This window comes from Myotis yumanensis, unplaced genomic scaffold (assembly GCF_028538775.1).
Source record: "Myotis yumanensis isolate MYYU_CA2020_CCGP unplaced genomic scaffold, mMyoYum1.0.hap1 SCAF_7, whole genome shotgun sequence".
NCBI classification, from domain to species: domain Eukaryota; kingdom Metazoa; phylum Chordata; class Mammalia; order Chiroptera; family Vespertilionidae; genus Myotis; species Myotis yumanensis.
Window position 1 is genome coordinate 36,432,595 of NW_027223758.1, and position 26,402 is coordinate 36,458,996.

Here is a 26,402-nt window from a genome sequence, read left to right on the forward strand (position 1 = left end):
CAGCACGTCTCCATCACACTGGGAGGTCGTGGAGGACTTCCCCACTCCCCTCGTGGAGTTCTCCCCAGCAAGGTTTGAGCAATGAGCAAGAATCAGGCACCCTGGGTCAGCCTGCCTCTCGCCGAGTGGCTCTAGGAAACCACTGGGCATTCCTTAGGACCCTGTATATCCCAGATCAACTTAACCAGAGTTGTGAGAGTCAAAACAAGGTTTAAACAAACTGGATGTGAAAGTGCTTTGTAAAACACCTTTGAAAAACCTTTCCTAGCCTTTGTACCATCGTTTACGAATCATTCATTCTTCTGTACTCTTGGATCCTCCAACTGAACAGCTCCTAGGCAAGTCTGGGTCTTATCATCCTCACTTACACATAAGAAAACTGAGGTCCTGGGAGGGTGTAGACCTGGCCCAGTATGCCCACCAGCCAGGGGCTGCAGTGAGGCCAGGCACCAGTTTGAAGAGGAGGGCTTTTCTCACACTCTTGGCTTACTGACCTGCCATTTATTCCACATCGACTATGTGCCCCCTATTGTTCCAGGCACTTTGCCTATATTCTCTCATCTGACCCCTCATTATTCCCCCATTTGCAGGTGAGGCTCTTTAAGTACTATGCCCAAGGTCATGCAGCTATAAGTGGAGAAACCTGAATTCACATCCAGGTCTTGGGGGAATTCCCCCAAGCAAAAGAGGGTTTGCTTCCCACGGTCCTTGCCCTGCTGGATGGAGCCAGCCATATATGAGGAGGGCACTCTGCCCAGGCTCAATGAATGACCTAGGAGTGGCTCTGCTGATGTCAGTGACTCTCTGCTGCCCTCACGTGGCTACTCCAGGCCCTGGCATCACCCCTTCTGCTCCTCCACATCTCTTCTCCCATCAGACCTGTCTACTCTGTCTCAGGCTGCTCCTTTAAGGAGGCTTACTTAAAATTAAAGAGAGTTCATGAGCATCCTGTCTTCCTCACAGGGCTTTGAAAGTTAGAAGCAGTAAATGGACAGACTTGACAAAGGGTTTCAAGGCTGGACACAGGGGAAGGTATTGGGTGGTTTGGGCTGAGCACTGGGTTCACAGGTTATGCCTCTTCCTCTCCCCTCCTTAACCCCTAGGATCGCTGGTTCTGGCGCCTGCGCAATAACCGGGTGCAGGAGGGTTACCCCATGCAGATCGAGCAGTTCTGGAAGGGCCTGCCTGCCCGCATAGATGCAGCCTATGAAAGGGCTGATGGAAGATTTGTCTTCTTCAAAGGTAACGTGGCCTGTGCTGAGGGGCTTGGGATGGTTCCCTGTCCTCGGGACCCCCTTTCTTCATCTGTGAACTGGGAGAAGTGGGGTGGGAGGCAGATGTACTCCAAGGGTCCTTCTAGCCCTAACAGAGACACTGACATTTGAAAGGACAGATCCCTTCAGGCAGGCAATGCACAATTTGGGGAAATCAAGTCAAGGAGTGATTGTTAAGGGTCTGTATGTGTCAAAGTTGGTGGGCAGCAAGCCTCAGCCACATGAAGTAGAGGGTTGTGCAGGCCACTGAAGACCATCAGTGCTCCATGGAAGGCCTCCCTATCAGTTCTGTAAGAGTCCGGAGGGAGGAGGCCACACAGCCCAGAGGCTGGAACAGTCGGGGAAGGGGGAGGGGGGCCTAATATGTGCAGCAGGCCACCCTGTGCCCTCCCCGAGCCCATCCTGTGCTAGGTGGTTTCACTTCAATTATCTTGACCTGGGTCCGGTAAGATACAGACAGTTAGTGAGAAGCAAGGAAAGCATTCCAAGGGGGAGGGAACAGCATGGGCAAAGGAGGAGTGTGGGAATGTGCACGCGTGGAGCCCCTCATCGGAAAGCTGTGAGAAGTGGCCTGGAAAGGTAGTTTAGGGGGGAGAGGCCTGAAGAGCCTTGTTTGCCAGGCCAGGATTTAATATTGATCTCTTAGGGCAACACTGGAAATTCACTGAATGTCTGTGAGCAACAGAGAACCAGAGAGCAGGTGCAGAGGCGGGAGCTGAGGAGAGTGATGTCGGCAAGGCCCATAGCAGGGAGGCTAAAGACAGCTAGAGGAGGAGGAAAGAGGGCCAGAGGTGATGCCAGGACTTGTTGGGGATGCTGGGAGGCTGAAAGGTGATGGAGATGGGGAACTCTGGAAAGCCAATCTAGAAATGCCCAGAGGCAGATGGGCCACAGGGTACCAAGGTCTGGTGCTTGGTCCACTGAGAGAGTGGCTATGGGCTAAAGCCTCAGAGTTGGGTGTCATTGGTGGAAGTGGGGGAGCAAGGAACACTAGTGTGTACGAGTGGCTGAGATAACTCAGAGAGGAGAAAGGAACAAGTCACAGAGGGTGAAACACGGAGCCTGGGCAGCATGGAATGAGTTGTCCAGGATCTGTGACTGGCTTCTGGCCACTTGCCCCCCACGGTTTGCCTGGGCCAAGAGGCCTCAGTCTTCTACTGAGGGCATCAAGCAGGCCTAGGGCTGTTTCCCTGTCGTACTCTGGCTCTATGAATGATTTCAATCTCCGAATAAGATGGGCAAGTGGCACTAGCCACAACCTCTGGCATTGAGTGACTGGGCAAAGCTGATCCTGGGCTCCTCTTGGCCACAGGTGACAAGTACTGGGTGTTTAAGGAGGTGACGGTGGAGCCTGGGTACCCCCACAGCCTGGGGGAGCTGGGCAGCTGTCTTCCCCGAGAAGGCATTGACACGGCTCTGCGCTGGGAACCCGTGGGCAAGACCTACTTTTTCAAAGGCGAGCAGTACTGGCGCTACAGCGAGGAGCGGCGGGCCACCGACCCTGGCTACCCCAAGCCCATCACCGTGTGGAAGGGCATCCCACAGGCTCCCCAAGGGGCCTTCATCAGCAAGGAAGGATGTATGTATGGGCCCGGCAGGGTGGGAGGGGGTCTCAGCAAAGCCCTCGGGCACACTCTCAGGGTACCCAGGTTTGAGAAACACTGCCTGAGAGCAAAGACAACTGCCTCATATCCACCCGTGTTCACACAGCAAAATTCTCTTACCAGCGACCAAGTCACAATTTCTTATCTCCAGGGATGATTCTCCACTGAGAGGTGTTTTCATAGACTGACTTCATTCCTTCAAACAGCATTCCTCATGGGCCTCAGGTGTACTCCAGGAGCTCCTTGAGTTATCAAGTCTGAAAAGCAATGATATGGTTTTCCCAGGGTTTGAGGGCAGGGAGGTGGAGAGAGAAGCTTTCTTTGTTTACAAGACATTTTCTAAGCTCCTCCTAGAGGCCAGAGTAGGAGCTTCTCAGGAAGAGGCTGGGTCTGGTCAGGTGCAGAGTAGGTATCATAAATGTCTGTTGAATACGTCTCCACTGATATGGTCAAAAGCACAGCCTGGCTGGTTTCACATCCCATCTCCACCACTTACTATGAGTTTGGGAAAATCACTTTTTTCCCTCAGTTTCCTCATCTATAAAACAGAGATAATAATGATACCTACCTCATAGGATTTTGTAAGGATTAAATAAATCATGTAGAGCACTTACACCAATGCCTAGCACGTGGCCCATGCCATCTGCTTTAGCTGCTATCATCATTGTCATCTTGTTGATGTGTTTTAGTTTATATGGAATGACAGATGTACTCACTCCACAGTAATTACTTAGAACCAGGTTGTGTGGGAGGGCTGAAGATGGAGCAGAGAACAAGACTTGCATTGCATCCTGTTTCTCAGGCTAGGGGCAGAAAAATAAGATAGCAACAAATGCTGCAAGGGAAAGAAATGCTGTGAGAAAGCAACTAGGCAGAGGGGGCCACTTTGGAGGTCACTGGGAAGGACTCTGACGAGAGATTACTAGTAAGAAAGCCAACAGCTCCAGGGACAGAGCAGCTATCTGGTGGCTCTCCTGTGTACCTAATGCTTTACACACGTGGTCTCACTTTCTGGGGAGCCTCAGAAACAGATGACATCAAAGACTTTGGCCAATGAACGTCTCAGCCAGGGTGGGGAACCGGCCAATGAGAGTCTGAGTGTGTTGCTTTGCATCTGTGGACTGACTTGCTGCTAAGGCTGTTGCTGGGAGCCTTGGGGTGCCCCCCCCCAAGTTTGCTGCCTTCTTTCCTCCCAGCCGCTCCCCTAGAAGGGTCCCAGAAATCTTGTAATCAGTGTTTCGAAGTGATGTATGCCAAGCCAAAAAAAAAAAAAAATCCATGATAATTGCCAAGAGGTGGTGTCTGCTGTCAAGAGGAAAAATCTTGCTCCCTGCCTCCCTTGGCTCAGGCAGGAGCTGGACTGAGGCACTAGAGCTATGGAGATTGCGCTGTCCAAGCCCTAAGTTGGGGGCTTGATCTAACCCATGTGGGGGTGCCTATGGGGAGAGTGTGACAGAGCTATGGCCCCAGGCTGAGAAGGTCCAGTCTGGGAAGCACAAATTGAATTTACCAATTTGACTTAAAGCCCCTCTATGGCTCCCCAGAACCTTTGAGAATATGGGGTGGGCTGCTCCAGGTCCTGGGTGCCCATTTCTGCAGCCATGCAGGTGATAGTCCATGACCCAGACACACTATTTGCAGGATGTGCCAAGCACTGCGCTCCCCCACCTCCAAGCGTGCCAACACCCTGTTCCCACCACCTCACCAGCCCACCCCTCCTTCAGAGCTCCTCTGGGACTCCCCCAGGTGAGAGAGGTGCCCCTCCTCCACACAGCCACAGCACCTTCCGCCCTCACATTCAGGCGCAGGGAAGTGTCTGGGAGTGGTGGTGATGCTGGGCTGTGTTTCTGCAGATTACACCTATTTCTACAAGGGCCGGGACTACTGGAAGTTTGACAACCAGAAACTGAGTGTGGAGCCCGGCTACCCACGCAACATCTTGCGTGACTGGATGGGCTGCAACCAGAAGGAGGTGGAACGGCGCAAGGAGCGGCGGCTGCCCCAGGACGACGTGGACATCATGGTGACCATCAACGACATGCCAGGCTCTGTGAACGCGGTGGCCGTGGTCATCCCCTGCATCCTGTCCCTCTGCATCCTGGTGCTGGTCTACACCATCTTCCAGTTCAAGAACAAGGCAGGCCCTCAGCCTGTCACCTACTATAAGCGGCCAGTCCAGGAGTGGGTGTGAGCAGCCTAGAGCCCTCTCTGTCCACTCAGTCTGGCCAGTCAGGCCCTTCCTCACCAGGGTCTGAGGGGCAGCTCTGGTCACTGCCCACTGGAGCCAGCAGGGCCCTAGGCTAGGGGTCATGTAGTTGAAGTGGTGGGCACATTGGCCTAGGATGAACGTGGGGCAGGGAGTGATGGCAGCTGTGCCCCAGGGTGTGTGCCTGGCACCCAGATGCCAGCCTTCTGTCCTGGGTAAACTGCTCCCTACTCAAGGGAATAGGCCAGGCCCCATGCCAGGTGGAGGCCCTGTAGTCACTGCATCCTGTGGTGTCCATGAGACGCCACAGCTTGGTTCCTGGCTGGACCCAGCACCTTCTGTGGGAAGCCAGCACTAGTGCTCTCGGTCCCATCTGGGAGAAGCCACCAGTCCTGGTCCCTCTTTGCCAACACCTGCTGGTCAGATGTCCCCCCACCCCCACCCCACTGTTCTCCAAGGCTACAGGACCCCTGCTGCCAACACAGTGGGCAACAAGACGGGTTTCCCCTGCTGGCATGCAGCAGATCCCTCAGGAAACCTGCTCCACACATCAGGGTCTCCTCTGAGACCCAGGATTTAGGGTCACATGCTGCAGGCAGGGCTGTGGCCCAGCCGGGTCTCACAAGGACCCAGCTGTCACATCTTGAACATTTAAATGTCCTGTCTCTACTGTTTAAAGTCCCATTCTGCAAAGGCTGCTTGAGGCTTTAGGTGAATTAGAGGTGACTGTCTTGGCGATGAGGCCGGGTGACAGGCCATGCCCCAGGTGATAAGGACCACGGTGCTGCTAAGGCCACTCTAACACCCAGACACCCCAGGAGCCAGGCCCTCCTCCCGAGGCTAACGCACTGGGGCAGCCCCCTATTTCTGGAGGCTGATCTGAGTTTGTGACCATCCTCCACTCTCCTTACTTTCTCCCCATTCCCTCAGTCTCTAGCAGCACCCCAGCCTGTAGCTTGTGGCCTGGGGGCTCAGCCTGACTGGTTACGTGAGGCAGAAATGGCTTCAGGCCAACATCCTCATGGCCTTGGGTAAGGGAGTCAGGGCAGCCTTCTCAAGTGCTCAGAGCCCATACCCCCCACGTACCCTGAGGCCCACTCAATCCCTCAGACTGGAACCAGTGTTCATATCATGAGCTTGGCCCTTGCTAACCCAGCTCTCTAGGCCATTTTCCTGCGTTGCTCTTTGGAAAAGAGCACGCCCATGGGTAGTGGCCCCAAGCCTAGGGGCCCACCCTACACTGTCTCTGGCAGGAATTCCTAGGGCTCAGCTTGCCTCACTCCAACCCAGTAGAGGCAGCCCTGCTGATCACTGAGAAGCCCTGGGCAAGACCAATGGGTTCAGTGATGCCCGCTGGCTCTCTGCCAAATCCAGGAGGTGGTATCAGTCCTCAGGATGCTGCCACCCTGGCCCTCTGAGCCTACAAGGACCTTGCCCCCACCCTGTGACCTCTGGTCTTTGGGTCAGCTTAACCTGTAGGAGACAGGGACTTCTGTTGCCCTGGGAGCTAACTGTCTAAAGCAAAATCTCTTGTCCCAGAGGCACCTATTGGGCTCCACTGTGTTCCCTGTCATTATCCTTCTGTGTTTTGTTTTGTTTTTCTCATTTTGGCCAAGGGCGGGCTCCCTGGGGCGGGTGGGGAACAACTGCGGAGATATAAGTGATTCATAGGTTTGTACACTGTTTTATACTTTGCAAAGCACTTTATTAGCTCACACCTGTCCACTCACATGAAACTAGTGTAGGCCCTGGGAGGCCAAGGGTAATTTTCATCACGCCCTCAAATGAAGCACAGAGAGGTTGTTACGTGCCCAGGCCGTCCAGTGAGCTGGCTGGGCCTTGGTCTCCACCTGTGGACCCCTCTAATGTCCAAGATGAGATCAGAAGTGTCTCTTTTATCCATCTTTTCCTGGCCTCCTTTCGCCCCTTCCTGGTCCCTCTCCACTCCTCAGGTTGGTGCTCTCACTTCTTGAATGCTCTAGGCCCCGCAGGCTCCCGTTGGCTCCTAATACTACCAAGGTCAGCTGAGAAAGAGCAGGAGATGGAGGCAGGCAGCCCAGGCTGCAGATGTGAGGGATGCAAGGCTAGACCCAGAGAGGGCTCAGCCTGGAGGCTTCCAAACTCGGATTATCCTGCCTTGTGATCATCTGTTTGTCCATCACCCCAGGACAGAGCAGACAGAGGGGCAAAGCCCTGGGGGTCCCAGAGCCCAGCTTCCCCTCAGCCTGGGGAACATCATAGCATTTCAGTGTCAGTCACATTTTAAACTGATCAGCCTTTGTATAATGTTTTTTAAATCATTTCTAAATAAAACAAAAATACAGTCTGTCATTTCCCTTGAATGTGGGAGAGAGAAACAGGTTCTGAGAGTGGCCTAAGAAGCTTCTGGGAGGAGAGAAACAGGGTACTTTGGGGTGTCCAGGAGCTGCCCCATTCGTCTCATCTGCCGGCCCAGCAATCGCACATCCCCTCTCTCCAAGAGGCCCAGTGGAATCGGGTCCCAGAAATACAGCCTGACAATGCCTCATTGGGTCCAGGCTGGAGGACCAACCTCCCCCGGTTCAGGAAGAGTCACCGCAGCAAGGTCTTCTCTGCAGTCAAGGCCCATCGTGCAATGACCAGCACAAAAGCAGGAGCCGAGTTCTCAGCAATAGGGGACAAGTGAGGTCAGTGGCCTTAGGGTCTCACCACGAACCCTCGCCTGGTTCTGGAAGTCAGTGACAGGAAAGCTGAGCCGGGACCCAGATGGCTGGAGCTGAGGGTGCGGGTGAGCACGAAGGCTGAGGTGGTTTGGGTGTAGGATGGGGAGCGAACAAATTCAAGGTGTCCCAAGGCGCTGCTGTGGAGGCAGCTCTGCCGGGACTTCCTTCCAGGCCCCTCGACCTCCTCAATCCCCGTCTCTGGGGCGCCGGTGGGGCTGGGGCGTGGGGCGCGGGGGCGGGAGGGAACAGGCTGAGAGAGACACTGGGCCATGGGGACAGACGACAGTGGCCGGACCGGGCGAGGCGAACAGAACCGGCGGTGAGCGGTGACTCGGAGGGCGGAGTCAGTACCAGGAGGTGCAGGCGATGAGGAAGCGCACGTCGTCCAGGGGCCCCCAGGGGCTGGGCTCGGGCCCAGGCCGCTCAGGACCCTCGGGCGCCGCGGGCTGGGGTTGGGGCTGCGCCGGCCCCGCGGCGCCCTCGCCGCCGCTCAGCTGAGCGCCCATGGTCTGCAGGAGTTGAAGCCCGTCAGGTGCTCGGCCAGCCCTACGGCCCCCTCCCTGCCCCTCCGACCCTCACCTCGCGCGGCGGGAGCAGCGGGTCCGAGAATCGCAGCGCCGGCCTCCACGTCCCGCTCGCCCGCGCCGCTGCGCCGGGAGGAGCGATCGCCGTGACGTCACCACCCCCGGCCTCCAGAGCCGTTTCTGGCCCCGGGGGCGGGACCCAACCAGCTCGACCCCACCCACCAGCAACCGGCCAATCCCGTCCCAACCTGCGGTGACGCGCCCCGCGCAGCCAGACCAATAGAAGGCCCGCCCCAGCTACTGGGGAGCCCGCGGAGGGGGAGGCTGTCCAGGTCCCCGGGCCGCCAGGCCAGCGACCTCCAACTATGTTGGGTCAAAGAGGGCAAGCCTGCCCCATAGCCAGGTGCCCCAGGATCCTCAGACCAGCCCTGGGGGAGCTGACTTTCATCAAGTATGAGGCTGAAGTTGAGAGGAAAATGGAGAACTAGTGTAGCGGAGCCCATGGCGTACCCCCGCGCATCCTCCCCCATCTTTCCCCGGGAATAACAACACATTCAGAATGATCAGAAGCAGCTGCCTTTAATTGGCTGGCACAGGACAGCAGAGCTCTCAGCTCGCAGCCAGAAGGCCTGGCAGCTAGTACATGGTAGATTTTTGCAGTAACTAGAGTCAGGAGATGGGCACTGGTGAAGAAGGGTTGGGCATCCAGCCACCTGATACCAATGAGCTCTCTGCCACATCCGGGACACAGTGGGTGGGACGTTGAGAGGGAGCCAAAGTTCAGAACCAAGAAAACGGCATGGGAGGTGACTCAGGTAAGGCTAGAGAGAGAGAGAGAAAGGAGCATTGTCAGTAGGTGCTTCACAGAGCACACCTCACCCTCCATTCTCAAGGTGCTTGCCTCCAACCTTACCCCAGGCCCTTTGTGCCAGCTCAGCCCTGAAGAACCATATTCAAAGCCCCTTCCAGGTTCCACTGATCCCTTGAGTTACAATCCATTGTAGAACTCTCAATGCTTAAAAAGTAAAAGTAACTCCTTCCCTGTTCAGATGGGTCAATAATTTATTCAGCCCAGCTGTCCTGGCTCAGTGATTGAGTGTTGACCTAGGAACCAGGAGGTCACGGGTTTGATTCCCCGTCAGGGCACATGCCTGGGTTGTGGGCTAGACCCCCAGTGTGGGGAATGTGGAAGGTAGCTGATCAGTGATTCTCTCTCATCATTGATGTTTCTCTCTCTCCCTCCCTGAAATCAATGAAAATGTTTAAAAAATAATTTATTCAAACTGTTAGTGGTCTTAGGTTGGATCCTCAAGGGTCAAGTCCAACAGACATGAAAGAAAGGAACAAGGGGGCTCAGACAGGGGAAGGGATGGGCCTAAGCCATAAATCCCCCAGTGGCAGAGCTCAGGCCAGAACTTTCTTCCTGCAAGTAATAATCATGTGCATGATTATGAAAATGAAGTACATATTTCTAGTGGCCTGACACCTTTATTTTAAGGTCTCACAGGCACCTCAAATTCAGTGAGTTCAAAACCAAAGGAGAATAATGAGTTTTGTCTCTTCTTTCCAATACCCATTTCTTTATCTTATCAAACTGCAATGCTGACCAGTGCTGCTGACTATATGACTTTAATAACAATTTCTGGGGGAGAAACCAAGATGGCGGCATAGGTAAACACCAGAGTTTGCTGCCTCGAACAACCACTTTAAAAATACAACTAAAAGACTGAACGGACATCACCCAGAACCACAGGAAGGCTGGCTGAGGAGAGACTCTTCAACTAGAAGGAAAAACAACAGCATTACGAGGCCCAGAGGAAAATTTAAAGGTACGGTGGTGCGGCGGTACGCGCGCAAAGCGGGCTGGTGGCTGAGGGCGCGGTTGTCGTTTTCAATCAGGAGTGAGTCTCAGACTCTGGGCTACAGATCCGGGCGAGTCTCTAGGGACCCAGACTCAAACGGGAGAAACGGGACTGTCTGGCTACGGTCCCTCCGAGGTTTGCAGCGGTTGTGGGGACAGAGAGGCAGAGCCCCTGGAGACGGACTGAGAGCAGCCATAGCTGCTCCCTACCCCCGCCCTGTTGAGCCCGCCCCGCCCAGGCCCTGCGCAGAGCCATTTGCCGATCGCCTCAGGCAAAGGCTGGACTAGCGCCTCCCCAGAGGACTGAAGTTTTCCACGCAGCTGATTCCTACAGCCAGTCGGCCTGGTGGTCAAATCCCTCTAGTGTTAACTACAACAATTAAGGCTTGGCTAGAACAAGACTGCGCACAGAGACCACAAGGGGGTGCACCAAGAAAGCATAAAAGATGCGGAGACAAAAAAACATGACAGAAATGGAGGATATGGAGCTAAGAATCACAATTTTGAGGGCTTGCTATAAACTTGTGCAGAGCCTCACGAAAACTAATGAGACCCTCGATGCTACGATAAAGAAATTAGAAAGTAAGCATACACGGACTGAAATAAAGAATATTATATCCAATAGCAGACCAGAGGAGCACAAGAATCAAACCAAAGATTTGACAAAAAACACCCAACTGGAAAAGCAAAATGAAAAAAGAATCCGAAAGTGTGAAGATAGTGTAAGGAGCCTCTGGGACAGTTTCAAGCGTACCAACATCAGAATAATAGGGGTGCCAGAAGATGAAAGACAGCAAGATATTGAAAACCTATTTCAAGAAATAATGGCAGAAAACTTCCCCCACCTGGTGAAAGAAATGGACTTACAGGTCCAAGAAGCGCAGAGAACCCCAAACAAAAGGAATCCAAAGAGGACCACACCAAGACACATCATAATTAAAATGCCAAGAGCAAAAGACAAAGAGAGAATCTTAAAAGCAGCAAGAGAAAGAGACTCAATTACCTACAAGGGAATACCCATACGACTGTCAGCTGATTTCTTAACAGAAACTTTGCAGGCCAGAAGGGAATGGCAAGAAATATTCAAAGTGCTGAATACCAAGAACCTACAACCAAGATTACTTTATCCAGCAAAGCTATCATTCAGAACTGAAGGTCAGATAAAGAGCTTCACAGACAAGGAAAAGCTAAAGGAGTTCATCACCACTAAACCAGTATTATACGAAATACTGAAAGGTATCCTTTAAGAAGAGGAAGAAGAAAAAGGTAAAGATACAAATTGTGAACAACAAACATGCATCTATCAACAAGTGAATCTAAGAATCAAGTGAATAAATAATCTGATGTACAGAATGAACTGGTGATTATAATGAATCAGGGACATAGAAAGGGAATGGACTGACTATTCTTGGGGGGGTAAGGGGAATGGGAGATTCGGGAAGAGACTGGACAAAAATCGTGCACCTATGGATGAGGACAGTGGGTGGGGAGTGAGGGCGGAGGGTGGGGCGGGGAACTAGAAGGAGGGGAGTTATGGGGGGGGGAAGAGGAACAAATGTAATCTGAACAATAAAAATTTAATAAAAAAAAAAAAAAAGGACCCAAAAAAAACCCACAAAAAACAATTTCTGAAGTTTCACCATTAAATGCAATATTTGCTATAATTTTTCAGTAGGTACCAATAATCAGGTTACAGAAATTTCTGTTCTTAGGTTATAAGAGTTTTTTTGTTCTTTAAATGATTAATGGTGTAAGTACTGTCTTTTTCTCATGAAAGTCTGTTTCAAAAGGGCAGGGAGTGTATATTTTATTTATCATCACATCACTATTGTCTGGCACATAACAGGTGCTTAAAAAAAGCTGTTTAACAAATGACAGAACCACTGGTCCCACTTTCCTGTTCAGACCCTTTCCACTGCTCTCTAGGGCTGACAGCACACAGTCTGTCAGTGTGGTCTCCAAACTGTCCCATCACAATCACACAGGGAAGCTTATTAAAATAGCCACACATGGTTGGGCCCCACTCCAGACTGAGCGAATCAGTAACTGAGGGATGATGCCAGGAATCTATGTAAACAATCATCCAACATAGACCAAAGGTCAAAATCATAGGTCTATAGTCAAAACTTCTTGACATGGGGGAGGGAGATTGGGGGCCTAGGTGAAAAAGGTAAAGGGATTAAAAAGTACAAATTGGCAGTTAAAAAAATAGTCATGGGGATGTAAAGTACAGTATAGGGAATATAGTTAATAATATTGTAATAACTATGTACCAGTCCTTCCAGGGGAATCACTTCCTTAAGTTATATAAATGTCTAACCACTATGTTGTATACCTAAAACTAATATAATATTGAATGTCAACTCTAATTGGAAAAAAAAAAAAAAGACTTGACATGGGCATTCAGAGTCCCCAACACTCTGGGAATAATAGTTTTCCCCTTCATACTCCTCTATCTGTGTGTCTGTTTAATGTGCTTCCCCACTCTATCTATGCACATTCAATTACCTACTCATTCCTTAAAGCCCAGACTAAATGAACTGTCCTTTCTGGATCCCAAAAAGTGTCTCTTAGAGCTTGCCAAGCACTTACGGCACCTTTTATTTCTTCTTTGAAGATAGCTAAGAGTATGTGTGGCCACTACACCTTTTCTCACCTGCTGCACTGTGAGCCCCTCAGAGACAGAAGGAGCACTAAGTTGCCTATCCCACATGAAGCCTTGTCTTTAGGGCTCAATGAACATCAGGCGGATGAATAAATGAAGAAGGGAGAATGAAGGGAAATACTGCCCGTTGCAAGTGCTATTACTGGGCACTCAACCCACTTTGCAGTTTCTGTTCTCATAAAGACGCCGGTGCTAGTTGGGTGTAGCATATCCTGGGAAGGATCCTCAATGGGGAATAAGAGAGAAGGAGCCTGAATATCCAACACCTGCTGCTCTTCCAAAAAAAGAAGAGATTCTAGAGATTCATACCCCTGAATCTCCAGGGTTGAGGCCCAAGAACCCACTTTAAAAAACAAACAAACACAAAAACCCAGGTGACTGTGCTTGTGATGTAATCCCCACCCCCAAGTCCATTAGGCACCTAAGGTCTCCTCAGTTCCTAAGGGCAGCCTCCCCTCCTTCCCTCAGTAAACAGCTCTTTTCTGTATCAGTCTGCGGGCTGGGGCACCGATACACAGGCAGATACAAACTACATGTGGTAAGTGATAAAATAAGACAGACCAGAGGGAAGCTTTGCCCAGAGAGAAGGTACACTGAACCAAGTCTTCAAAGACAGGGATGAGCAGATACTCAGGCAATGCTTGCAGCTATACCCTATGACAGCCCGGCATTGTGAAGGTGTGCCCTCACACGCAAGTAGAACCTACAGGTATGAATACAGTGTGGCTCCCGTTATAGGTGATCTCCTTCCCCTACTTTCAAAGGGCAGAAGAGAGACCCAGATACCTGTCAATGAGTGAATCCCGCATGCTGGTAGCAATGGTGCTAGGCTGGGCTTCATTCAGCTTAAAGACACTCTCCACCACTGAAAGCTCTGTGCTGGTTGTGTCCAGGCCACAGAAGGCACACCAGTCGTTCACCACCATCCCAGCAGCGATGACCTCGCTGCCCCGGTTCACAGTGCCCGCCTGGAAATGATAGCTCAATATGGATCATAACATCAATAATCAAAGTTTCTCCCATCCCTGATGAGAACTCCCCCCAAACCCTGCTCCCTGACCTGCAGCCCAATCCCAACCTGTGATGGGTAATAAGCCCAATAACGCAGGACAAAGGGATCTGCTTCAGCAGGAGACAGAGAACAAGAATGCTTACCACAAGGGGGACCTGAAGGAGAGAGGACAGTTCATCCTGGTCTTCAATTGAAGTCTTGGGATGTACCAGCCCTCCCTGATTGCTGAAGACACAGTAGCTTCCTACTAACACCTGGTCAGCCACGGTCTGTCTGAAGACTTCCACTTTGAGCACATCAGCCAGGATTTCTTCTGTCTCCTGTCAGTCAGAGGTACTGTGCTCAGCGCCCAGGGCTTGCAAGTCAAAGAATCCAGGGTCCTCCATGCCAAGAACCACACAGGGCTTAACGCCCTAAAACCCCCATTCCTCTCCTACATAGCTGCATATGAAAGCTTGATCCAGAAAAAGGAGGGGATACAGCTTGGAGCACAGTTGAGGCCAGCTATGGAGCCCCTAACATCCATGCATGCCCTGAACAGCCAGGGACTGCTCTCCACACCACCCTTTAATGCACACTCAAGGTTCAAGTGTCAATCATCTCTCCTGGGCCTGGCTGGTTTCTAATTCTGAAGGATTAATACCCTCTCCAGCTTCTTTCTTAAACTGACCACACCATGGAAGGTCTCTATTATCACTATTCCAATGAGTAACTAAAATGTGAGACCACAGGTATAAAAAGATACCCCTATTTCCTGCCTGACAGGTAAGAACGGTGACTAGCCATTTACTACGCTAGTACTGTGACTCTTGGACCAAGCTAGGCTGCCTTACCCTGTCCAGATCTGGGTGGACCAAGGCCACATAGTCATTGCAGGTGGTGACATTGCCCAGGGCTGAGAGCCGCTCCTCTACCCGCCGGATCTGCACTGAGTCTGGGAGGCAGTTTCTAATATGTTGTAGCTCCTGGTCAGTAGTGTTGTTGGGCACCAGGAGACCATGTCTGTTCCCTGGAAAGATCCAAATTGCAGGGTGGAACAAGGAAAGACCATGAATACACAGATACCTGCTGAGCCCTGGAAGCTGAGGATACAACCCAGCCCAATTAATTAGCTTTCCCAGGAAAGCTTTAGGCCAACTCCAGCCTTCTAACCAATTGATCCATACAACACTAAGAGAGACCAGGAGTCCTACTGGGCAACCCGAGACAGCCTAGGAGTCTATCCCAACACACACTACCTACTTTGACAATACCAACCAGGGGGACCTGGACTATCAGAAAGTGTTCTTGGCATTAGTTATATATTTTGCCACTTAAAAGATAACACCACACACCTACTAGAATAGCTAAAATTTTCAAAAGAACATCAATACCAAGTGTTGGCAAATATATGGAGCAACCAATAGGAGTGTAAATTGTTTAACCACTTCAGATAATTATCTGGCATCATATATTAAACTGAATATTCACATATCCTGTGACCCAGCCATTTTCTCCTAGGTATTACATAATCAATACATGTACTCACTAAAAGATATAGCAGCACTATTTATAACAGACCAAACTGAAAACTACCCAAATGCCCACTGTCAGTAGAATGGATAAAAACATTGTGATATACTTACATAAAACATACTATACAGAAACGAGAATGAACAAACTACAATTATGTTGTAACAACAATAACTAAACCTCTGCCTCCCTCTACAAGGGCACAATTCTGTGAACTTCTTAATTCTCAGTTGTTACCATTATAATATAAAATAAAACAGCAATGGTCAGGCTCAATTCTCCCTAGTTACATCAGAACTTCAAGTTCTGAAGTCATGGTTAGGAGTAAGAGTGTTTTGCCTTTGTAAGAAAATACTGCCCTGGCCAGTGTAGCTTAGTTGGCTAGTGTCATGTTGTAAAATCAAAAGGTTGCGGGATTGATTCCTAATTAGGGCACATGCCCAGGTTGCAGGTTCAATCCCCAGTCAGAGTGGGTGTAGGAGGCAACCAATTGATGTTTCCCTCTCTTGCTCAAAAAAAAAAAAAAAAAAAAATCAATAAAAAACAAAACAAAAAAGAAAATACTCAAAGGCATCATCAGAATTAAGATTTTAAAAAATTAAAGGAACAAACTCCTATATGAGCAGAACTAGAAATAAGGGGTGGCAGTAAACAGAGATTCAGCTCAAAGAGTCAATGGTGCTGAGAGGTAGGATAGGGACGCCACTCAGAGACATGGGGATTTAAGATTTAAGTAACTGAACCGGTTGCCCCAGAATCTTAGCTTTTTAGAAATCTTAGAAAAAGCAATTGACCCAGAGTCAGCAACAGGGAAGAAGTCTGATCTTGCCTCACTCCAGGTGTGGCACCTGGTGAGTCAGTTCGGTTCTGTAAGTCTCAGCTTTCCCATCAGTTGAATGAAGCCAATAATCCCTACCTCCCAGGGCAGTGATGACGAACCTATGACACGCGTGTCAGAGGTGACACGCGAACTCATTTTCTTGGTTGATTTTTCTTTGTTAAATGGCATTTAAATATATAAAATCAATATCAAAAATATAAATCTTTGTTTTACTATGGTTGCAAAGATAAAAAAATTTCTATATGTGACACGGCACTAGAGTTAAGTTAGGGTTTTTCAAAATGCTGACACGCCGAGCTCAAAAGGTTCGCCATCACTGTCCCAGGGTCTTCGTGAAGAAGATATGCGAACAAGGGTAAGAGTGAAAGCACTGAATGCTACTTGTTGTGACTACGATCCGGAAGCCTCTGCAGAGGCTGGCCTGCCCGCAGAGCCCGCCATGGAGGAACGCCTGGAAACCCCTGGGCCACCCGGGGCCCCTCCAGGGCCAGAATGACAGGTGCTGGGAGGCTCCGCTTCCCCCCCCCCCCGGGCGTCCGCCCCGCTTACCCACACACATCCGCCCGATGATGCGGCAGCCGGCGATGGAGGCGTGCACCACGGGGATGGTCTCGGCGAGCTCGCCCTCGAACACGCTGCGGGGACACGGGCTCGGGGGTCACGGGCTGCGCCCTCGAGGGCTCTGCCAGGCGCCCCCGCCACCCAGCCCCCTGCCCGCCACCCATCCACACACGCCGGCGGGCTCCCGTCGCACCTGTAGAAGTTCTCCGAGCCTCCGATGGCCACCAGGCAGTAGGTGTTGGTGAGTTTGGCAAAGCAGCCGATCTCACAGTTGTTCTCGAACGACGCTCGAACCGCCATGAGGCCTGGGGGCAGTGGGCCGGGAGTTCAGGGCCGGCGGGTCCTCTCCGGCCCGACTCCTGGTCCCCCGGGGTGACCCCTCGGGCCCCACCGCGACCCCACCCCGGCCCCACCCTCTCGGCCCCTCGGGCCTCCGGTCCCGCCCACTGGCCCCTCCGAGTCCTTCGGCCACCCCCACCCCATGACCCGGGGAACCCGAGCTGACCCTTCACACGGACTCAGCAGGCAACCAGAAACTCGACACGCTACAAATGGACCTTCTTTGCCCCAAGTAGGTTTCCGTTTCCGCCTCCGCCTAGGAGACTTCCGGGAGAGCCCGGCGCACCCAGCCGTGCTCGCGGCCTCTCTAGCTCCACCCTCTGGGTGCACTTTATGGTTGCAATCAGCCGGTTGTGACGTCACCTCGCCCCGCCCCCAGCATGCTCACGCTCGGGCATTCACTCATTCGCCATTCATTCCTTTAAGAAGTTTTAAAATATATATATATATTTATATATATGTATATATTTCTTTATTGATTTTAGAGAGGAAGGGAGGAGAGAGAGATAGAAACATCAATGATGAGAGAGAATCATTGATTGGCTGCCTCCTGCACACCCCCTACTGGGGATCGAGCCTGCAACCCAGGCATATGCCCTTGGCCAGGATCGAACCTGGGACCCTTCAGTCCACAGGCTGACGCTCTATACACTGAGCCAAACCGGCTAGGTCTCCTTTAGGAACTTTTAAAAAATAATCCTTTATTGTTGAAAGTATTACATATGTTTCCCCACCCCCACCCACCCCACCCCCAATTGACCAGGAACATTTTAGGAGGCACAATTGACCAACACTTGTGGCTGGTTGGATGTGAGGCATACAAGAGGAGCCGGGATGTCTCACAGATGAGTTGATGATGGAGAATTTACTGAAATAAAGCCTGAAGAGGAAGAGCAGGTCTGGGGAGGGTGACCTATTGAATGTGAGGTCTGAGACAGACGTGGCGGGATCTGGAGCCCAGGGGAGAGTGAAGCGCTGAGATTTGGGGCTGAAGCCTGGGGTGGATGAGGTCACCGATGGGGGTGAGACCAGGTGAGAAGTGAGAGCAGGACAGAGGCTGGAGAAAGAGGCGCAGTCAGAAAAGTAGAGGAAACCAGGCTGAAGAAGGTATTGGGGAGAGGAGAGGATGGATGAAGCAGAGTCTTAGGGAGGGTCCAGAGTAGGAAAGGGTGTGGGGCTGACTGGCTCCCACTATGTGCCCTTTGCATGTGCTTGATCACAAACTCGGCAGCCACTTTCTGTCCCATGGCTAAATGGTGCTGATCAAGGGACGTGCACTCATGGACAGGATATACTTGACCCACATTTTGTAGGATCTACAAAAACCACAAGAACTCTCAGAATGTTACAGTGAGGTCAGAGAGTGCTTGGAGCCCTTTTCCTCCCCTCGGCCCTCCTGTGGCCATCCACACTCCTCCAGAGAGCCCTCCATAATTGCACTAAATGGTGCCCTTCCCCTGCCCCCAAGGCACAGTTCCATAACACCATCCTCCTAGGGACACACCAAGCTGCTACTGGGTCGGTCATACCATGTCTGCTTTTGTTGATTTGTATCATATATAACACTGTCCCAGGCAGTGAGCTCAGGAAAAGGACCCACAACTTGTCAGAGCCTGTGCTTCTAGGAACACTCAGCAAAATGTGGGTGTGAGTGTGTGTGTGTGCATGCATGCCATTGTATATCCTCTTCATCCTCCCCAGTTCATCTCAGACCCACTCCCTCAGTCCCCTCCCTAATAGCTCTTCACCTGGTTCACTCTAACAGGAATTCCTCTAACCCCCTTCATCTGTCCAAATCCTCCTCATCCTTCAAGGCCTGGCTCAAGGCTGCCTCCTCTAAGAAATTTTTCTCCCCTCTCTACCATCACCATGACTCTCTGCCCTTCATTCTCTACCAACCTCTTTCATTGGTTTGCCTTTAATTAGATACAGCCTTGTCTTGCTGGCCAGTGGTTTAGGCATTTAATCCTAATTCATTTGTCAGCCCTATAGCATGCTCAGCAGGCTGGGTACATAGCCTAGGTACAAGAAAATACTGATTGGTGCATGTTCTGGTGTGTGTGCATGTGTGTGTGTGTGTGTTTATGTGCATATTTGTGGTCTGTGGATCCTGAGGGGTCTACAATGTGACTGAATGCATATATTTTGTGTAACCATTCATTTAGTCAAATGGCATTTATTGTGCTTATGGGTGTGCAGCTTGTGGGTGTGAACCCTGTTAGTGTGCTATGTATATTGTGAAGGCATTTGGGGCATCACTGTGATGTGTATATTTAGTATGCCTGGGCACATATGAATCGTTGATATTGTGGGTTGTGTCTGTGCAAAAACACAATCATAAGAGTAAGAGACAAATTTGGGTCCTTCCTCTGCCACTTACTTCGACCTGATTTCAAGCAAGTCATCAAATTCTTTGGGCCTCAGCTTCCATATTTATAAAATAGGAAAGATTAACATTTATGATCCTAGGATTGTCTACCTACTAGAGGTCTATCTTGTAGGATGTGAAGATGAAGGGGAGACATAACTGGTGTGAAGTGCCCAGCACAGTGGCAAATAACATTAACTGAGGGTTCCATTTCCCTGTGTGTGTGCATCTGTGCATATGCATATGTGTGTGTGTGTGTGTGTGTGTGTGTGTGTGTAAGCAAGAATCCTGAGCACAGGGAGTGTCTAACCTGGGCTTCTAGACATCCTTTCCTCCCCGGAGCTTCTACCCCAGAGTCTGGAACCTAACCAAATCTAGTCTCAGCAGATGTAGGAGGGACATGTCCCTGCTGGGAGCAAGACTAGGACTCAAAGCGGCTTCGGAGCAGCTTGAACTTGGATTTGTTGAACTTAGTGATGAGGTCCAGTTTGCTGTGGCCCAGGGTCAGCCGTTTCTCATCCCCAAATGAGCCATTGCTACTGCCATTGCAATGGTCACCTGTGGGTCTCCCAGGGAGGCCATGCTCAGGTCCCTGCCTGGCACCCTGCAACTGATGATACTTGGTGATGAGGTCCAGCTTGCTGTGGCCCAGAGTCAGCCGCTTCTCATCCGCAGAGCCCACTCCAGGCTTGCGAGCATGGCTCGGTCTAGGGAGACTATTGGGCCCCGGCCCCTCACCCCGGAATGGGCCAAACTTTGTGATGAGGTCCAGCTGGCTGTGGCCCAGGGTCTGCCGTCGCTCATCTGGACCCTGCTTGCCAGCCCTGGCTGAGGAGTTGGCTTCAGGGGGCACTCTGGAGCCCCCAGTCTTAGGGTACTGTGGCAGGAGGTCCAATTGGCCGTGGCTGTGGTTTGGAGGCAGCCTCTTATGCTCTGGGTGCCCATTGCCAGGTCTGGGGGAACCTGACTCAGGGGCACCCCCAGCACCTTGGGTCTGGGGTAGGAGATCCAGCTGGTTGTATCTCTGGTTTGGGGACAACCTCCTGTCTTTTTGGGCCTGCTCACCAGGCCACAGGGAGTCTGAGTTGGAGGTAACACGAGGATCAGGGCCTCTTGCTTCTCGAGCTCTGGGAAAGGGGATGAGGAGATCCAGCTGGCCATGGCTCTGACTCAGAGACACCTTCTTCTCCTCCACTGTCTCCAGGGCTGTGCCAGGTACCCAGCGACCTCGTGGGGGGCAAGGCTCCTGGCTTCCCGGGAGCCCATTCTCTGGGAGCCTAGATAGGGCTGGGACACCCCGGGAGAAGGGGAGGAGGGAACGTGGGCGAGTAAGCAGAGGTGACCCCACTGCCAGGGTCAAGGGGCTGGTGCTACTGTGGTTGAGGGCAGGGGAGGACTGGGACCATGGGGACGCCCCCATCTTGCCCAGGTTGGCCCTGCAGGGCCCTGGTGGTGAGCCATGGTTAGGATCTGACAGCTGGCGTTGGAGGGAGGGCTGGCCACTGGCTTTGCGACAAGTAGGGCCTGGGGATGAGGACCCCATTCCTGTGTCACTGCAGCCACCGCCTCCTGGTAGAGCAAGGTAGGAGGAGCGGCCCATGAGAGGGGAGTGCTTGATGCTGCTGAGGCTGGTGCTGGAGTGCGATGAGGACCTGCGGCTTGGGATGCTGGGCCCGAAGGCCAGGGCCACCAGAGGAGGGCACGGTGCCCTGGGATCCTCGCCGCCGCAGAAGCCCTCCACAGGCCGTGACTCGGCATACAGACAGCGGAACTCCCGGTCAAAGTCTTCCACGATGCGGCCCCGCAGCTGCAGCACCATGCTGGTGTGGGCCTGGCTGCAAAGCCAGGTGAAGCTGCGGGCAGAGTGTCAGGGTCAGGAAGCAAAGTGCAGAACCCTGGGCCTAGGCAGGTGTCACAGCAAAAGACAGCCCCACCACCACAAGGGTCCAAGTAAGGGGGCAGAGCTCTGACTACAGAGTTTGTACGGGTTCTAGCCCGGCTTGGTGACTTGGGCACGTGGTTTCCCGTCCCAGGGCCTCAGCTTGCCCGTCTATAGAATGGACCAGGGGCAAGGTTCTCTGAAGTCCCTTCAGTTCCGAGGTAAAATAGTTATTTTCTATGCCAATAGCATTAAAGTAACCCTTCCACATAGGAACCACTTCCAGGACCCAGCCTGGGGCTGTTTCACTCCCCCCCCCCCCCCGCCACACACACTGTCCCCTGAGCCCTGCATAGTGTCTGGCAGGTGGCAGCTGTTCAGCCCATGTTGGAAGAGATGGATGAGTGAATGAAAATTCAAAGCTGCCAGCTCCCAGGTGCCCCTGCCAGCCAGTGGCCCAGCCCCAGGCCCCTCTGCCTCGGTCCCGCTCGCTCACCTGTAGCTGCCCGCCACCACCTGCTCACAGTCGATGATGACGAACTTCTCCAGGGCCTGCCCCGTGAAGCGGCGGCCCGCCTTGCTGCAAAATGTGTCCCCACATGTGCTCCGTACACGCATGTTCTGAACCAAGGAGGGATGAAGGTTGGGGGTGGGTGGTGGTCTTGAGAGAATGGGACTCAGGCCATGTCTGAATCCCATGGGGTCTCTGACCTTAAACAGCTAAGGGAACCAAGTCCCCCACTCCCATGGACCCCTCCCCAGTGTTCACTAACCACCCAAGTGACTCTTCTGCCCTCCCTGACTCCCCATCCCACCCTTGGTGACTGCCCCTGTCCCTCACTGACCGGCAGGTGCCCCCCATTGAGGTCCATCTTATAGCACATCTCCAGGAAGTGGCTCAGGTGCTCCTGAGCCAGGAGCAGGTAGACAGGGACGCCACGCCTACTAGAGGCCTCCATGAGGTCACACAGGAGCTCCATGTCTGTGAATATGTCCATCACCACAGCCACCACCTGGAGGAGAGAGGGGGAGCTCAGCCTTGCCAGAGGCCATGCCGGGGTCCCAGGAAGAGAGCGCTGGATGGGAAAGCAGGAGGCCGGACCCCGCAAGAAAACCTGAACTGAAAGGGCTTTTAGCCATGACCTAGCCCAGTGGTTCTTAACTTAGACACAGGGAGGTTTCGGTGTCTTAAACCGCCAGATGTTGTATGGAAGTTTTTGTGTGCGTTTTTTTCTGAGGACAGAGTGTGTATCTGTCATCAGGTTCTCAAAGATGTCTGTGGATCAACTGCACCAGTCTGAAGCTTCACTCCGCATAGGGGGACACTAAGGCCCAGAAGGGAGAAGGAGTCAGAAGCAGAAGCCAGACCCCAGTTCCCAGTCTGGGTCCTCACTCTCTCCCCACTAGCTCCAGCCCTAGCTCTGGCCCAGGGACTGTCTGTCTGAGGTTCCCTTCTCAAGGATCAGAGCTTCAAGCCAGGCACTGGGGCCTTCAATGTCCTTTGCCAGACCTGCCTCAGTTTCCCTATAAAGCTACAGAGGTCTGCAAGACCTCTTACAACCATGGATTCCCTCTCTCCACCCACCCCAAGTGGGACCAGGTCTTCTCCTCAGTTGAGGGGCTGGGGCTTGCGGCCTCCCTCATATAATGGGCTGCGTCCGAGAAGCCCTGCATAACCCCTGGTGCCACCAAACCTCCAGCTGTCTCTTCCTCCCCCTCCCCAACGCAGGCCGACAGGAGGACATGCAGAGCACAGCGTTCCAGCTCGAGCCACACAGACCTGGGTTCATGCCTGCATTCTGCTCCCTCCTAGTAATATGGCCCTGGGCGAGTAGCTTCACCTCTGGAAGCCTCGACTTCCTCACCTGCTAAATGGAGGTAATGGTAGCTGCATCTCAGAGTTACGGGGAATGAAATGTGAAAATACTCAACGCACAACAGAAGCTCAACGCATGTTCCTTTCCTGCTGCCTCCTTAACAAACGAGGACATTGGGCCTTGGGTAGCAGGGAGAGGAAGCTTCCCAGTTACTCAGAGTCAGTGGCAGCCCAGAGCAGAAGCTTCTGGCCCAGAGGAGAAGGGTCTAGATGGGGGATGAGGAGGCAAAGTGCTTGGGGATGCCCAGTACATGGCACAGGCCTGACCAGGGATAAGGGGGGAAAGGACAAGCAGGAAAGATCAAAGGGACGGGGTGACCACAGCAGCTACCTCAGTAATAACCTCACTCCCAGTGCCAATTAGACCTGGCCCTCCCCTGCCCCGGGTAAAGGCAGGCCTGTGAGGGAGGCTCCGACTGAACAGTTGAGATCCCAGCATCCTGGCTCCTGCTCTCTGCAAGAGGCACCCTCGGGGCTGCTCCCCCAGACAAGGGCACTGAAGCCAACCTACCGCAATTCTGCCTAGGGCCATGTGATTCATCCCCCTGCCTCCTGAATCAGGGGTCCTCTGCCTCAGGCCCAGCTGGAGGTACCGTGCACAGGGGTGAGGGGTGGATGGAGACATGCGCCAGGAGTCAGGGCTGTACCTGAGTCAGGACCCTTTCCTCTCCTTCCTGAGCCCTGGGCTCTATTTTACCAACTGACTGTACCTTCCTGAGCATGTCCTAGCCCCTCTCTGACCTCAGTTTCCTCCTCTGCAAGTCAAAGGGTGCCTCATATTTCACCGAGGTTGGGATTCTTAGTTTGGGGATTATAAACTTTTTTGAGAATCTGATGAAACCCATACACCCTCTCCCCAGAAAGATGCAGGAAGGGTCCCTCTCTGCAACAAGCACGACTTTGCATGCGTTTTCAGGATGTTTGTGGAGTCCTTTAGGGCCATCCTGTTCTATGCTTATCCATAATGACCCTGAATGCCAAGGGGTTACCAAGATAAATAAAATACAGCTCACCCTCTAAGAGCTTGTGTTCTGATAGGTGCTGCACCTAAGCTGCAGTGTGTCCCTGGGCTCAGCCCTCCCCTCCCGGGGCCTCAGTTTTCACATCTGTGAAATGAATGTCTGAAGAGATGAGGTCCTTACCGTGCGGGCCTGGCTGAAGAGGAAACGCAGAAGGTCTTTGATGTTCTTGGTCTTGTCCCGCTGAAAGTGGACCACCGCCTGGGTGGGGCTGAAGCCCGTGGCCTGTGGAACCTCAGGCCAGCCCAAGTCCAGGTCTGGGGGGTCTATGTCAGAGGCCATGGGAAAGTAAGTGCCCGAGGTGACTTCTGAGAGCAGGCTGAGGCGGTCAGGTCCTGAGGCCTCCAGTCCGTGGGCCTCACCCAGCTCGGGACCCCCACGCACATGGCTGGTCATGTAGTCCACATCCAGGGAGCTCAGGAAGGGCAGTTCCTGCTCCTCCGAGATGACCTGCAGGTAGGCAGCCTCACCCCGCTCCAGGAGGGCGTCGGCCGCCAGCCGGGCTGCCTCGCTGTGCTGCAGCACCAGTGGTGAGCTCTCCCGCCACCAGGGCCGCTTCAGTTCCTCCACCCTGCCCCGCAGGGGTCCTGCCATGCCCTGTGCTCCCAGGCCCCCAGGCCCCAGGCCTCCAAACATGCCCACCCACCAGGCTGCTGTCACCCTCCAGTGGGCTCCATGGCCTGCACCCCGCTGGTTGCAGCAGGAAGATAGCAGCAAATGCGTCTCCTGCCTGCCTGCCTGCCTGCCCCAGTGTGGCAGGGCCCCCAACCCGTTGCCACCTAAGTCAGGCACTTTGCTCCGCCCCATTGCCCCTGGCTTCTGGAACCTGTTGGGTTAGCCTCACCTGTTGGCCTGCTGTTGGGACTTGCCCTCCCAGGAAAACGTCAGTGGTAGGCCCTTAGCACACTCCCATCCCCCCACCCCCACCCAGCATTACATGCCCCATCCACACCAGCTCCTAGCGAGTTTCCTTCAAACCCTGACCTTCCAGAGCCCCCTTGGAGGTTGTATTATGCCCTTGCTCAGGGACACACACACACACACACACACACACACACACACACACAGAGGAATGACTCAGGACACCAAGATAAAGACGTGAACACACAAGCATGCAGGCTGACTGACGTACTGAGAGTTGACAGACACGCATAGCCTACAGGCTGACGTGCAGACCACACATTTTGATCATATGTAAACAGATCCAAACACTAATTCAGAGACTAGCCATAACCCCAAACATACCCTGATGGCTATTGCAAGCCTAGCACCCCTGCACATAGGCCCTAATAAGAGCTGAAGGGAATGTCACAGGACTGCCAAGGACATGACCTGTCTGTGGGCCTTATTTTGTTCCCTTATGGCCCTGCCACTCTCCACCTCCATAGCTGTGGCATCACGGTCACCTGTCCCACCTTTACCCCAGCTCTCAGCCCATCCTCGAGGGTCTAGAGCTGTGGCTCTCACTCTACAGTTCCCAAGACTAGCCAGGATGTGTTAAAATGCAGAGCCCCAGGCTCCACCCACCTGAGATTCTGATTCAAAAGGTCTGAGTGGGCTACTGGAGTCTGCCTTTTTAAAAGTGACATGGTGCATCGGAGCAATGTGCTGAAGCCCACCCTGAAGAATGCTGTTCCAGAGGCCACGTTTCCAACACCCTTAACTCGGGGGAAGCTCTCGGCCTGGTGGAGACCAGACCACAGCCTTCCTCCCCGCCTCAGAAGCTGAGTATTAAATGGTTAGTAAGGAAGGTGGTTTCCAAGAATGTGAGGGGGGAGGGGAACCCACTGCGAAGTCAGGAGGCAAACAGGGCTGGCAGGTTTCTTATCTCTGTTCCTAACATGGGCCGAAGTCCCAGCATCCTCAGGAGCATGGGTGGGAGGCTTTGCTCTGGAGAAGCGGGGTCAGCAGATGGCAGCTAGTTGGGGGGCCAGGCCAGGCAGAAGTGGTCACAACAGCGTAGTGCCTGCTTGAGGGGCCACCTTCTATGGAGGGTGAGGTCCAATGAGGATGGCCAGGAGGCCTGATGCCATGTCTGGAGACCCTGTTTAGTGCTGATTGCAATTGGTCTATCTGATCTGGGGTCAGGCCCAGAGCACAGGTTCTTTGATGTCCACAGAGTTTCCCACACGGGGCCCAACACATGCACAGGGGTGCGG

General features: G+C 52.8%; 4 protein-coding genes across 5 annotated transcripts in view; 1 reads left to right on the top strand and 3 right to left on the bottom strand.

The window, feature by feature from the left end:
• The window catches only part of MMP24 (matrix metallopeptidase 24), a 44,474-nt gene extending 37,059 nt beyond the window's left edge, over positions 1 to 7,415 (top strand). The window contains exons 7-9 of the mRNA XM_070420196.1: positions 1,104 to 1,242; positions 2,587 to 2,853; positions 4,732 to 7,415. Coding sequence (XP_070276297.1) covers positions 1,104 to 1,242; positions 2,587 to 2,853; positions 4,732 to 5,069 — 744 coding nt within the window. The 3' untranslated portion in view covers positions 5,070 to 7,415. The remainder of the gene's footprint in view (positions 1 to 1,103; positions 1,243 to 2,586; positions 2,854 to 4,731) is intronic.
• Positions 6,768 to 8,458, bottom strand: MMP24OS (MMP24 opposite strand). The gene has a single exon (XM_070420197.1). The coding sequence runs from the start codon at positions 8,290 to 8,292 to the stop codon at positions 8,131 to 8,133; it is 162 nt and encodes a 53-aa protein (XP_070276298.1). The 5' UTR covers positions 8,293 to 8,458; the 3' UTR covers positions 6,768 to 8,130.
• Positions 8,459 to 8,868: 410 nt separating this feature from the next.
• EIF6 (eukaryotic translation initiation factor 6) lies at positions 8,869 to 17,370 on the bottom strand. 2 transcript variants are annotated; one of them, XM_070420199.1, is made up of 7 exons: positions 17,268 to 17,369; positions 16,956 to 17,067; positions 16,751 to 16,836; positions 14,682 to 14,857; positions 13,992 to 14,168; positions 13,623 to 13,804; positions 8,869 to 9,131 (listed from the first exon to the last, which is right to left on the bottom strand). In XM_070420199.1, the coding sequence occupies exons 2-7, from the start codon at positions 17,060 to 17,062 to the stop codon at positions 9,122 to 9,124; spliced, it is 738 nt and encodes a 245-aa protein (XP_070276300.1). In that variant the 5' UTR covers positions 17,063 to 17,067; positions 17,268 to 17,369; the 3' UTR covers positions 8,869 to 9,121. The 2 variants fall into 2 exon arrangements, with proteins under 2 accessions (XP_070276300.1, XP_070276301.1); XM_070420200.1 differs by lacking the exon at positions 14,682 to 14,857 and having other exon boundaries at positions 16,751 to 17,067; positions 17,268 to 17,370.
• Positions 17,371 to 17,867: 497 nt separating this feature from the next.
• On the bottom strand, positions 17,868 to 24,879 carry FAM83C (family with sequence similarity 83 member C). The gene is made up of 4 exons (XM_070421515.1): positions 24,367 to 24,879; positions 22,194 to 22,361; positions 21,845 to 21,969; positions 17,868 to 21,322 (listed from the first exon to the last, which is right to left on the bottom strand). Exons 1-4 carry the CDS (start codon positions 24,877 to 24,879, stop codon positions 19,891 to 19,893), a joined length of 2,238 nt encoding a protein of 745 aa, XP_070277616.1. The 3' UTR covers positions 17,868 to 19,890.
• Between the last annotated feature and the right edge of the window lie 1,523 nt (positions 24,880 to 26,402).